We start from the raw sequence: 13197 nt of genomic DNA, 5'->3' as shown, positions 1-13197 counted from the left end.
GGACAGGCAGCCATTTTGTAGCATTTGCTGTCTGCCTTAGCAATATGTCTGTAATATGGAAGCTGGGTTGATGGAGGTTGATCTTTTGGCCCCAAATTAGAAGAAGTCCTCAGAGTGTTTATTGGGCCAGATTAGTTGGTGCAGGAGAAAACTTTTGACTTTCACAGCAGTCTTCATTAGGCGGAATGTGATTCTGACTAGTGATGAGAGCTTTGTAATGTGAAAGCTTGTACACTCATTAACAAGCCTAATTTAGTTTTAATTGGATCACATTGTGTCACCTTAAAAAGGGAATTAAACACATTTGTCCAAGTAGTAAATGTGTTCTTATAGACTCCTAAATGAACCTCTTGTTTTGCTCTAGAACCAGACCTGACTTTAAATGTAAGAAGAGAGATGTTTCTGTGAAAAAAACAGACTTTTTGCCTCTCCAGCACTGTGTGTAGAGAAATTGGGGTGGGGGGGTCAGGGGTCGGGTACCAATAAATATTAGCTGTTGCAAATAAAATAACAATGATGTGATTATACCTGCCTCTGGGGCTTGTTTAAAGTATCTTACCATCTTAGAGATGAAATAAATAAATAAAATGGTGTTGCATCTCCTGCACACTAGATTCTAAGTTTGCTGTATGCTTGGCTCTCAATCACATCCACGTCTTATTTCCCCCCCCCCCCCCAGGGTGATCCTGGGAAGCAGGGAGATCCTGGCAGAGATGTAAGTATGGGTACCTCACATCAGGCTATGTGAGTTTTGAGCTCAAATGCTGATACAGTGGTACCTCGGGTTAAGTACTTAATTCGTTCTGGAGGTTCGTTCTTAACCTGAAACTGTTCTTAACCTGAAGCACCACTTTAGCTAATGGGGCCTCCTGCTGCTGCTGCGCCGCTGGAGCACGATTTCTGTTCTTATCCTGAAGCAAAGTTCTCAACCCGAGGTAATATTTCTGGGTTAGCAGAGTCTGTAACCTGAAGCGTATGTAAGCTGAAGCGTATGTAACCCGAGGTACCACTGTACTTTCTCTTGCAATCCTGTTTCAAAAGTGAGGTGCTACTTAGAAGCTGAAATCTTACAGCAAGTCCATCATTTACTGTTTCTCCATTTCCTTAGTCTGCTTGAGCAAAGCTCCTGGCCTTTCTTCTTGTCAGTGATTAACACTTAAGCACCTTAGTGTGGTCTTCGGGGACTACAGAAAACCCTGCTCTATTTTAATTTTCCTCTTGCTGATCATAGTGCAGTCTGTATAGAGTCCCATTGTCTTACCCATCCTAAAGGGTGCTTGGCATTCTCTTTCCACACTGTGAGAGATTTCTTAATCTCAGCTACTAAGTATCTTATGAAGAGTTGGGTCTCTCTTCTGCTTTGCAGACTAACAGGGGTCTACTTCTCACCTCTTTGCCTCCCCCCCTCTTTTTGCAGGGTCTCGCAGGTCTGCGTGGCGAGCAGGGTCCTCCTGGAGCAAGTGGCCCCCCAGGACCTCCAGGATTGCCTGTGAGTAATGTGCTTAAGCATGAAGGATGGTATTCTGCACCCACTGATAGTATCGTGAAGCTGATCCCTGATAATACACACCCAACATCATACTTCCCTGTAGTGACTCTTGTTATGAAGTTGCTCTTCTTCTGTGTCCCAACCTGAATGTCAATTTTACATGATTTGATAAGAGGAATAGTGAGTTTGCAGGACGATCAAAGAGAAACAGCTTTGCTGTTTGTAAGGACAGTCAATGGGTGGTACATTTAAGACTGGACGTGCACCTGGGCACTCCCAAGAGGCAGGTGATGGAAGTGCGTAGTTCTTCTGAAAGGAGGAAAGGTGTGCTTTCAGACGACCCTGGCATTGCTTTGGGTTGAATGCAACCTTCTGCAGCATAATAGTACTAGATTGCCTCTGTTATGTATCTGCACAGGCTGCAGTGCAGATTGCATTGGTCGATAGCACATCAACCCTACCAGCCAACATTTGGCCAACCCACAGTTTTACATCGTGTAATCGCAGCCTTGAAATGCAATTCTCTGAGCAGCATGGCCCGTACAGAAACTGGGACGTTTTAACATCTCCTGGAAAGGTCTCCCTTGCCTCTTCCTCCTTTTGAAATTGTTATGTTTAAATATTTTTTCACTGAAGGATGAAAGCCAGGGTAGAAAGAAAGAAGGATGATCTTGTGCTCGGTTGATGCAGTTTCAAATCCCGGTTTGTTTACGGTGATCTTGGGCAGTTCAGTGTCTCGGTTCCTTCTCCTGGCTCACAACTTGCATTTCTTTTCCAGGGCAAGCCTGGCGATGACGGCAAACCTGGGCTGAATGGGAAGAATGTGAGTGATGGGCCTGACCCCCACCCCCTGCTGGAGAAGTGGGGCTTCAGGCCTGACAGGCAAGGGATTGTATTGGTGGGGTGGAAGTGTGGGAGACTGAAAGAGCACTTTTTATCAGATATTGCAGCAAATGGGAAGATCAGAGCGGTTGGTATCTAAGCAGACCTTGGAGCAGTAACATAGATGTGACATTTTATTTTCCAGGGTGAAGATGGGACTCCAGGAGAAGATGGGAGGAAGGTAAATGCCCTATATGTTTTCCTAGTATGTTAGCCAAACCTCCTCCTGATAGCCAGCCTACTTGCAGCCTATCAGAAAGCAGGGTGGGCTTTATGATGAAACAAACCCCTCATCAGAGGTACCATTATTTCCAGCATGACCACTATCCTGCTGTAGCTCATAGCAGCCACTTTACATTAAGAGTGTCAATGAGCTGTGCAGTGATGAGTGTAAGGCAGCAGCCGCCGATGCGGTGGGGCAGAGCTGCCCTTCCAACACTGGTGTTGCTGCAGCTTACCTGGACTGGGCTGAAGCAAGGCAGGTTGGCAGCGAGGTTGGGACAGTACAGATACATGGGCAGAGGCAATCTGGCACTCCCACCACAACCCTGACCTTGCCACCACCCCAGCCCTGCCCAAGGTGTGCTGCAGGGATACTAGTCTGGAGAGTGCAGCAACTCTCCACTACCTGGACTGCTACTAGGTGTAGGGATCCAAGGAAGCTTGGACCTCTCTGTTTAAGGAATACAAGAGTGGGAAGGCATGGCTTAACCCTCTCTGTACTGCACAATGTTGATTTTAATGATAAAATCTTGTTTTCATTTTTCCTGTTCAGGGGGACAAAGGTGAAGCTGGAGCGTCCGGCCGGGATGTAAGTACCGATGCCTTTGAAAGGTGGTATTATTATTATTATAATTATTATTATTCCCAAACAACTTTATATTTTAAAGAAAAGAATCTCACATCAGGTTACGGCACATTAAAACACCACATAAAACATTACTGAAGAATGTCAAATATGAAGTATATATTCCAAGCAGCGTAATTAAAACATTAAACATTTCAAAAGAAAACATTACTTAAAGGAAGTCAAATATAAAATGTACATTTAAAACAACATAATTAACAAGAGGATAAAATATTATCATAAGCATAAAACAAGTTTGTCGGTATCTCCACCTCAGCTAGCAGTATCCATTAGGTGCCTGTGACTCTTGGGCAACTAGATCACAGGCAGTGCTGCCAACTACAAAATGCAATTGTATTTTCCCAGCAATAAATGAACAATATGCTTTGCATGCTGGGTAGATCTCCCATAAAGAGCTCAGGAACGCAGTGCCCTCAAGGACCACCTCTCTCCATGTGAACCCACCCGGATCATGTGATCATCACCTGAGGCACTTCTTTGTGTGCCTCCCCCATGCTAGTTCTGGAGGGTGACAACATGAGAACGGGCCTTTCCTGTGGTAGCTCCCCACGTGTGGAATTCTCTCCACAGGGAGGCTCACCTGGCACCTTCCTTATTCACTTTGAGGCACCAGGTGAAAATGTCGCTCTTCAAACAGGCCTTTGGCTGATTAACATTCTGTGGCTTTTTAAAATGTATTTGTGGAAGAGGAATTATTGGTTTGTGTCTGTTTTATTATGTATTTTGTGTTCTCACATTGTATTTTTCTGTTGTAAACTGCGCTGGGATCTTTGGATGAAGGGTGGTACACAAATTTAAATGATAACAACAATGATAACAATATTATTGGGGGAAGGTGTCTGAATCCCATGGGCCCGATTCAATTAAAAAGTTGCACTACTGGGAGGCATCACCCCGAGTCCCAATAGCGCAATGGGGCTTTCCTTCCTGTGTGCACCCTTCTCCCACCAAATCACTTTTAGGAGATTGAGAGAAGACAACTTGGGGGCATCACAGGGAGATTATTCTATCTAGCAAGCAGAAATGCTCGTGGTGACTGAACAATCATAGCAGCGCAATGTTGAATTCCTCCCCATGCAATACTTAAGCCTCTGTTTGTTCATGTGCTTATTCTTTACACACTGACAGTATAGAAAAAGCCCTGTGACTGCAGCTGGGCATTGGGTGGGATTGTCAGCCTCAGCTTCTCTATTGCTCAAAACTCACTGCTTTTCATGTCACTGTGACCTGACCGATATTTTTTATTTAAGATGCTATCTGAGTTTGAGGCACAACCTGACCCTGAGGATATAGCTACATCTTCCAGATTTGGCGGGGGGGGGGGGGACCTAAAAAGGAATCATTAGAAACTACAGGGTTTCTGGGACCTTTAGACAGGTATTTGGAGGCACTGGCATTCAGAGGTTTTACCTCCACTGCCAGAAGCAGTCTGCCTCAGAACCCCAGTTGCTGGGAATTACATATGGGGAGAGTTAGGTCGCACTTGGACTCTGCTTGCAGGCTTCCCCCAGGCATCTGTTTGCTACTCTGGACTAAATGGGTCTTGGGCATAGCTGTCAACTTTTCCCTTTTCTTGCAAGGAATCCCATTCGGAATAAGGGAATTTCCTGTTAAAAAAGGGAAACATTGACAGCTATGGTCTTGGGCTTGCTCCAGGAGGGTTCTTACGTTCTGAAGGAATACAGGCTGTCAAGCAGTGCAGATTAGAGAGAGTACTAGAAAATTACTGAGGGGAAGCTGTAGTTAATTACTAGAGCTTCGTTTTCTTTTTTAAAAAATTGTGTGTGTGTAAAATATGCAAACATTGGGCTTTTCTCCCTTTTTTGGCAACGTACTCTACAATATGAAGTACCAGTACCTCTTTTTTTGCTGCCCCTGGCAGCCATTTTGTGCTGACACCCATGGCACTTCAATCAATATACGAGTACTGATGCAACTCATTCACCCTCCCCCCAAGAAAAGCACAATATATGTGTGTGTGTAGTAAATTGCTATTGGATGCCTCATGAGAAGAAATTAATCAGTGAGATTGTTGATGATGATAATAGTAAATAAATAAAGGATCCCCGGTGAATCCCCAGCCCCAATGAGCTTAAAAGGGCCTCAGGCAGCAGGGCTGAGAAACCTGCGAAGCCACTGCCAGTCAGGAAAAGCCAGATGGACTCTGTTTAAGGCACCCTCTTCTGTATTACGTGTCACTGCATATGTTCTCTGCTGGCAGGGTCGTGAAGGTGTGAAAGGAGAGCGAGGGACCATTGGGCCTTCAGGCCCCCCAGGGCCACCGGGTATTCCTGGCATGCCAGGGCAAGTTGGTCCTCCAGGCCAGGTGAGTAGCCTCCTCATGCATAATAAGCACCACATTATTTTTGCCAACTTCACCAGCAGAAAAGGGCGGACTCTCCCAGGATGCTGAACCAAGAGCAGAATTAGTGCTGTTTAGTGTGAAAGGCAAGTCACAGTTGGTCTCTCTGCCTTCTGCCCTACCAGTCCCAATGGGCACCACTGCTTCAAAGTCCTGGGGAACCTTGCCCACTTCGCCTCACTGCCTAGCTGGTCAGACATTGGGAGGTTTGGGGGAGAGGCTTCAACTTCCCCCACCCTGGCACGCTTGATTCAGTCAAGGCCACATTCCACTGGATAGGGATTTTTGTCCCTCGGGAACACAGGGGTTGGAAGTCTTTTTAAGTTCCTCATACAGTCAAGAATTCTGTCCCTGCACTCCTAATAGCTCACTAGAAGTGCTGGGGAGGAAGCTCCCCCTCCCCCCAGGATAACAGCCAAGGTCACTGCACACAGCAGTCTTGGCTCTGTTGGCTGGAGAGTAAAATGTGTGTAAGAGAGAGAATGGGAAAAGTTGTCTGTATTTGCATACGTGAGCATACACACACATGACTGTGCAGCCCCCAACCCTGGTATCCCTTATACTGGGAGTCCCGGCAGAGCCCATGTGGTTAAGGATTCATTTGTGTTGAGTGTCCTTGCTTAGTTGCTGTTTTGCTCACCACTGTCTTGCCGTTTTCAGAGCATGCCAGGCCTCCCAGGGATTTCAGGACAAAAGGTAAGCAAAGCCTTCTGCTTCAGCTTGCACGCAGTTTGACGGAGTAAGAAAATATAGCTTTCACATTGCAAACCTGCCTCCGTGTCGGCTGAACTCTCTCTGGGATTTGAAAACTCAGCCTTGAAAGTATGGGGCATCCTCCTATGGCCACTCTCATCAGATGAGCTTATGGCCAGAAAATAAACGAGGTAGCTGCAAAGGAGGCATGCTGTGGACTGGAGTTCTCTGCATATCTGAATCCCTACTGGCAGTAGCAGGATATATTGCCCTGTGTGCCACAATCCATGTTCCATAACTCCAGGCCCCTAGACCCAAAGTACCCTATATGTAGAGCCAGAGATCTACCGTATTGTGCACCCTTAGTCAGAAATGAATTTCTCTCTTCAGCACTAACCCCTTGTGTGCATTGTGTTTCAGGGAGACAGAGGGGAGCCCGGATCCAAAGGTGATCAGGTGGGTATCTCTTAAAGCCACAAAGCACCTGAAAAAAATTAGAATGACATTGTGGCCCCAAGTGTTGGAGCCCCTTACAGAGGGGTCGTTGACTCAGTCTTGTGGAATCCCTGTTTTATTATTAGCTGCAGTTTGCAGTGAGTTCCACCTGCCACAGCAATCACTTTTCCTTTTGTCATGTAAAACTGTGATAATATATATGCATCCCACTTTGAGAAAGAGTAGATTTTCAAAGGACTCAAAGCACATTGGAACCAGGACTTAAAGGAATCTTATTGGCAGATCACTTGGGTTCTAGACCATCCCCAGTCTGCACTGGGCTACATGAGGCCCTTTGGCATATCATGCAGCGATGCATATTAATGGGGGTATTGTCATGCGCAACACACCAGAGGCTTCTGCCCACATGAAATGCAGTCTAATGACCATTGATGGGGGCTGTTACATGGTGTACAATGCACACTTATTGAGTACTATAGCTATACACAATGAGCCTTATTTGGTTTTCCTTCTCTCTCTCCCCCACCACCCCATCACTTACAGGGAAGACCAGGGGAAGCTGGGCTTAGAGGTGAACCTGGAACAACACCGGTGAGTTAACAGACATGCTCTTTCACCTTGAGGGTCTGGTGGGGGGACATGACACATGTACAGATTTGCTCTCTGTTTAAATTAACTATAGACCCTGGGAGAGGGTGTGGTGGTGTTTGCCTTCTCCCAAATATGCCTTGTGGCTTGAGTCATGGAGGGAAGTATTTGCTCTGTAGGTACCTTTCTGCAGTACCTCTGCTTTCCACTTGTGGCACACTGTGGTCTGGGTTCCCACTGGTGGATCGGAGGGGGGACTGATGGATGTTCCTGACAATGTATAAGAGATGGTTTTTGTTTTCTCAATTATATGGCATTACTGTGCCTCCTCATTCCCATAACCTCATTCCCATAACTGGAGTATTCTGGTGTGTTTCTCTGGAGCACTACTTGGAAAAGAAACTCACATGTGTAAAAATTTATTAGTAATGGAAGCTAGGGAACTTGTCCAGCAACAAACTGGTGAAATATAGAACTGTCTCAGTGGGAATCCTGCCCTAAGACAACCATCTGCTGGTATAGCTTCCTTTGTGTGTCTCCAGTTGGGAGTTCCCTTCTGCAGAGAGCAGCTTATATATAGGCACGGCATCAGAGGGATCTATCAGGTATGGACTCACCTAGCTCTGTGATGTTGCTCTGACTTCTTGATGGTTCAGTTGTGCTGTATTGTGATGTCACAATACAGTATAGAGCTGATCACCATAGGGAGCAGCAAGATTCCCTGACAACAAGGAATACAGGAGGGCGGCCAGAACCCTCAAAGCAAGGAGTAGAGAGTTTGATATTTGTTTGTAATTTATCTCCCCCTGCCTACTTTTTTTTGCTAATGGGTTTCCTCCTCCTTTTGTCTAGAATGTTGAACGTGTCTTAGAAGCGAGTGGAATTAAGGTATGAGTTGGCAGCCTCATCTGCCATTTTGCCTCCCAGGTTATCCTTTCCAGTGTACATCCATCGTGGGACCTGGTTCTTTCTGGTGAATAACTAGGCAGATGAAGGGAAACGTTTCTAGGCTCTGTCCAAAGTGCTAGAATTAAGCTTTAAAGCCCTTAAAGAATTAGCACCATGGTACCTTAAGGACCATCTTACTTAGGGTTCACTTAGGAGGCAGTGATGGTCACCAACTTGGATGGTTTTAAAAGAGGATTAGACTAATTCATGGTGGAGAGGGCTACAAGCCGTAATGGATATGCTCGGCGTCTACAGTTGGAGGCAGCAATGCTTCTGAATACCAGGTGCTGGAAACCACAGGAGGAGAAAGTGCTGTTGTGCTTGAATCCTGCTTGCTGCTGGTTTCCCAAAGGCATCTGGTCGGCCACTGTGAAAACAGGTTGCTGGACCAGATGGGCCGTTGGTCTGATCTAACAGGCTTTTTTAAGGTTCCTATACATCATGAACATCATAAACAAATGAAGGTTCTCGGATGCATCTTACAGTATACCTTAAGGTTTCTGATGCAGGTACTTGGTACAGCATCAGCACAGGCTGCAGGGATGGTGGAGGGAGCTGCTGTGGCCCACTGTCCTTTGATCTCCATCACCAAGGAATTCCTCTAGGAGGGCCTGCAGCTGGTGCTGGCCTAAGGAGGAAGTAAACTAGAAGTAATGCTGGTGTACTTTCTACTCTGCTGCCCCGAATGTTATTTTTTGGGTGCTTTTAGCATCCATGCTGATGTTGCCTCTGGTGGTTCAGCTTCATGCCCTCCATGATGACCATAGGGCTCTCTCAAGTTATCATTGGTCCGGCACACAGGGCAGGGCATGTATTAAGTTTGCCTTTTGCTCCAGATGGAGGAAGGGATGGTCTGGAAATTGGGTGTGTGTGGAGATCATGCTGTTGAGGTTTGTGCTTAAAGGTTTGTGGTGGACCAATTCTGCCTCTTTTCATTTCCTTAGCAGACAAACTCAACTCTCCCTCCTTCCTTTACAGATTTCCTTACTGCGGGAAATCACTGGTGCCTTTGAAGGGAGTTCTGATCAATTCTTGCCCGCCCCTGTCCGCTTGAAAGGCACGAAGGGTGACAGAGGGGATCCAGGAGAGAGAGGGCCAGCAGGCAGAGAGGTGAGGTTTACAGTTCCCTAGCTATCGTGCTCTGATGTTCATGCAAAGGTCTGATGGAGCAAAAAAAATTTCACTCGGTGCCAAAAGCTGTTCACTATTGGTGCTAGTCCAACTTCAGGGGAGGGGAGTATTCCGCAGTGGTGGCGCCACTATCAGGAATGCCCTTTCGGAACTGAAGGATATAGTGGAGCTAGAAGTACCCAAAATTCAGCTTTAATGTCCAGAATCTGATTATTTGACATGGGAGGTTAATAGCAGCTGTAGCTGCTGTGACCTGGTTCAAAGCTCCTTGTGGAGGGATCCATCCTGTTGGAGTTACCAGTCTCCATGATGAAAAGCATTTGCAGAGGCACTTTGCTCATAGAAATTTCTGAGCTTCCTTTTGTAGAAAAAGCTGGTCTGAGGCCCGCTGGATGATGCTCTGTGTTTTTTTACAGGGGCTCATAGGCTTCCCTGGAGAAAGAGGCCAAAAGGGAGACAAAGGAGACCAAGGCCCCCAAGGCCCAACAGGGCGTGCCATTGGAGAGCGGGGGCCAGAAGGACCATCTGGCCAGCCAGGGGAGCCTGGGAAACCTGGAATACCAGGGGTGCCAGGCCGGGCAGGAGAACTTGGAGAGGCTGGGAGGCCTGGAGAAAAGGTGAGCATATCAAAAGGTGGGAACAGAAAGGGACACCATTAACTGGGAAGGCACCTAGTGTGACCAGGAGCTCAAAAGCCCCCAAGTAACCTTGGCCTATCCCTCCAGTGACCACAGTTTCCGAATCCATCACTTCCTCATAGTCATTGCATGAGTTGGATAGAGGCAGAGCAAGAGAGGTTCTCCTAAGTGGGATTATCTGAGGGAAACATGTCTGAACATCAGATTATTTGTTTATTTAAAACAATGAAAAGTTATACAGTTAAACCAAAATAAAGTCATGTGTTAACAATAGACTCATGGCACAGCAGCAATAAAACTATGCATGCTTTCACATTTCCTGGATAGCTCATTAGTACTTCTTTTCCTGCAACAGTTTTGTGGTTCTTTCTAAAACTCATCATTTTCTTTCTCCAGGGTGATCGGGGTGAGAAGGGTGGACAGGGAGAGCCGGTGAGTGGGGTTTTTTTTATTATACTTTGAGTCCAAAGCTATCCATCTTAGGACAGGTGCTAGATAAATCATCTTTAAAATTATCCATTCATAGAAGGAGGAATTTGCCAATTATTTGTTCACACTAAAGATATATGACTTGTAGTGTAAACTGAAGTCTGGAAAATTAACTTCTTTTGATATTGGCAGCTGCATTCTCTTAAGTGAGATGTGAGGTTGTGTTATGTGATCATTAGCTGTGTGTGTACCTGGATGTTTTGTGACTAATTGGTTTCACACACCCCCTCCATGTTACAATTTTGTCAAGATAAACATTAGGTTGGCTCTAGACTTAAGTTAGTCACACTTTACTCCCGTTGAGATCAGTTGTATTTATATACAGCATGACTAATGCTCCACTGATTACAGTGGGGCTAAAGTACTGTACAACTAATTGGGATCCAACCTATTGATCTGGTTCACACATAATGCTAAGGCAAACCATGACTTAGCATAAATGCATGTATATATGGGTTCCCAGAAATCAGATCACAGCAACTTTGCTTCTCCTCTGGTTCTCATACTGCTGCACTTCTGTGCACTAAGTTTAGCTTCACATATCATCTGAACCCAGACTCATGGTTTGCCTCACTCCAAACAAACCACAAACTGTAACCGACTTTTATTCTTAAGAGACAACATGAAACTACCTTGGAGGGTAAAGGGTAAGGTCATGTCCAACTATCATGGATACAAGCTCCACTGATCTTGGATGCTCCTGCTTACCTAAATTTGCAGGGGGTGGGGATAGGAAGGGTATGTTTAGATTGCTTTAATTGCACAAGAAAATACAGGTCTTAATTGGTTCACTGGGGAGAAACAGCAACTGTGGGAGTGCCTTGTTGGCCGGAAAATGAAAAGGAGGCAGTGGAACAAATCTCTAGAAGACTGGAGTGCATGTTTGATATGCACATCCTGTTTAACTGAAGCTGAAACTATATACCAGAATTCAGAGGTGTACAGGAAGTTTAAGGGAAATATGCTTGGGGTTTGAAGAGGTTTCAGAAGCAAATAGATAGCAACAATCAAACGAAGCTGTGGACCCAATCAGAAAGCTTAAGGAGAGATTTGTGAAAGGGGTCTATCATGTGGTCTTGAGAAGGGAATAAAAATTGCTGCTTTGGCTAAAGTAGAGAAACTCCTTTCTTGAAGTCTAAGGAGAAAAAGTCTTCAGGAAAACTGTCAACCAGAAAGGGCACTTGTAGACAGGTTTCAGTATGAACACAACTATATACTTCTCTTGCTTTTGGGGTCTGGTGGTTATAATTCTGTGTATAGGCAAGAGCATAGGAAGAGCTATACTGGATCATACCAAAGGCCCATCTAGTCCAGCATTCTGTTCCCACAGTTGCCAACCGGATGCCCATGGGAAGCCCACAAGCAGGGCATGAGCACCATAGCTCTCTCCTGCTGTTTGCCTCCTAGCAGATGATATTCTGAAGCACTCGACCTCTGAATAATATATAGCCTCCATGACTAGTAGTCACTGAAAATTTTAATTTATTAGACTTCAGAGTGATTGCCAATCTGTCTCTCTGCATCTATCTCTGAGAACAGTGTGCATTTACAAATGCAGCTTCAGGACAAAGATTATATACTTGTTTTGAGGATATAAATCCTTCTGAGACAAGATATTTGCCTCAGGGTAATTGGTGTCAGTCCAGTCTGGAGCAGGCACTGAGGGCTGCCTTACTTGAAAACAAAGTAGAGAAAGTAGACAGTTCTTGAATAATGAAATACATGTGGGATAAGGAAAACCCACAATTCTGCAGATAAGCATCGGAGGAGGGAAGCGGATGTGTACTACTTTTTGTGCTTGCTGTTTTTCTGCTCCAAATCACCCTCATGTGGCTTTTCTCCACCAGAGAATTCTAAACTCATGTTTATTTATTTATTTTTTTTGCTTGTTTAAAATATTCATGAGTTACTTTTCTAGTAAGAAGTCTCAAAAGTGATGTACAATCATAAACCAAGCCCTAAGCACATGTAAATAACACTAAAATATTTAAACTGGAAGATTAAAGCCAACACCTCAACCCAAGTTTGGAACTCTGCTCAGGTCAGGGAGAAATCACTTGGGGGAGGGAAGTAAAACAGAGAGACAAGCAGACAAGGACACGGTTAAGAACCCTCCCCTATACTGCTTTTTGGTTCTGAATCCCATTTTCAGGAAGTTTATTTTCTGTAATTTTCTTTCTTTCTTTTTAAAAAGTGGCATCTGGGCCCTGTTACAGATGTTTTGCCTGTAAAGTATAGTTCTGAATGATATACCTGTGGTGGGCCTATCTCTCTGTATTCCTCATTCATCCCATGCCTTTAGGAGTTACTGGACAATGCTGTTGTGACACATTGTGGGTGGGGGTGAGTAAGACTTGGATCACTTCTTTGGCAAATCCTCCATGTATTTGATCATTACCCTGTTTCTCTTGTCCCCAGGGCAGAGATGGCTTACAAGGGCCACCAGGACCCAGGGTGAGTGATTCCTTCAACCATATATATATATGTGTGTGGGGGGGGGGGGTTAATATGAGCTCAGCATCTGGGGACATGTGTGTGTGTGCGCGCGCATGTGTGTGTGTGTGTCCCCGTCCCTTAGATGCTGAACTCATATTAAGCTTGTTCACATATTGTACTAAACACAGCTAAAAGCTGTTTCTACACAAGCGCATAT

At 45.3% G+C, this 13197-nt stretch overlaps 1 protein-coding gene and 1 long non-coding RNA gene across 9 annotated transcripts in view; one reads left to right on the top strand and one right to left on the bottom strand.

Annotated features, from left to right (window-relative positions):
- Positions 1-13197, top strand: part of COL7A1 (collagen type VII alpha 1 chain) — a 107619-nt gene that overhangs the window by 61623 nt on the left and 32799 nt on the right. For 6 of the 8 annotated variants that reach the window (XM_083602818.1, XM_083602817.1, XM_083602821.1 and 3 more), the window contains 14 exons: positions 680-715; positions 1418-1489; positions 2268-2312; positions 2517-2552; positions 3147-3182; positions 5461-5565; positions 6262-6297; positions 6715-6750; positions 7294-7341; positions 8191-8226; positions 9265-9396; positions 9834-10034; positions 10452-10496; positions 12963-12998. In XM_083602818.1, the coding sequence (XP_083458944.1) occupies positions 680-715; positions 1418-1489; positions 2268-2312; positions 2517-2552; positions 3147-3182; positions 5461-5565; positions 6262-6297; positions 6715-6750; positions 7294-7341; positions 8191-8226; positions 9265-9396; positions 9834-10034; positions 10452-10496; positions 12963-12998 (900 nt within the window). The remainder of the gene's footprint in view (positions 1-679; positions 716-1417; positions 1490-2267; positions 2313-2516; positions 2553-3146; positions 3183-5460; positions 5566-6261; positions 6298-6714; positions 6751-7293; positions 7342-8190; positions 8227-9264; positions 9397-9833; positions 10035-10451; positions 10497-12962; positions 12999-13197) is intronic. The other 2 variants (XM_083602820.1, XM_083602819.1) reach the window with 1 other exon arrangement.
- On the bottom strand, positions 6370-8023 carry LOC310757701. The gene is made up of 3 exons (XR_014545429.1): positions 7956-8023; positions 7522-7608; positions 6370-6778 (listed from the first exon to the last, which is right to left on the bottom strand). It is a non-coding gene; the product is annotated as an uncharacterized lncRNA (long non-coding RNA).

This window comes from Podarcis filfolensis (genome assembly GCF_964270895.1).
Source record: "Podarcis filfolensis genome assembly, chromosome: 2".
Taxonomy (NCBI): Eukaryota; Metazoa; Chordata; class Lepidosauria; order Squamata; family Lacertidae; genus Podarcis; species Podarcis filfolensis.
This window is presented reverse-complemented; position numbering and strand designations above follow the sequence as displayed.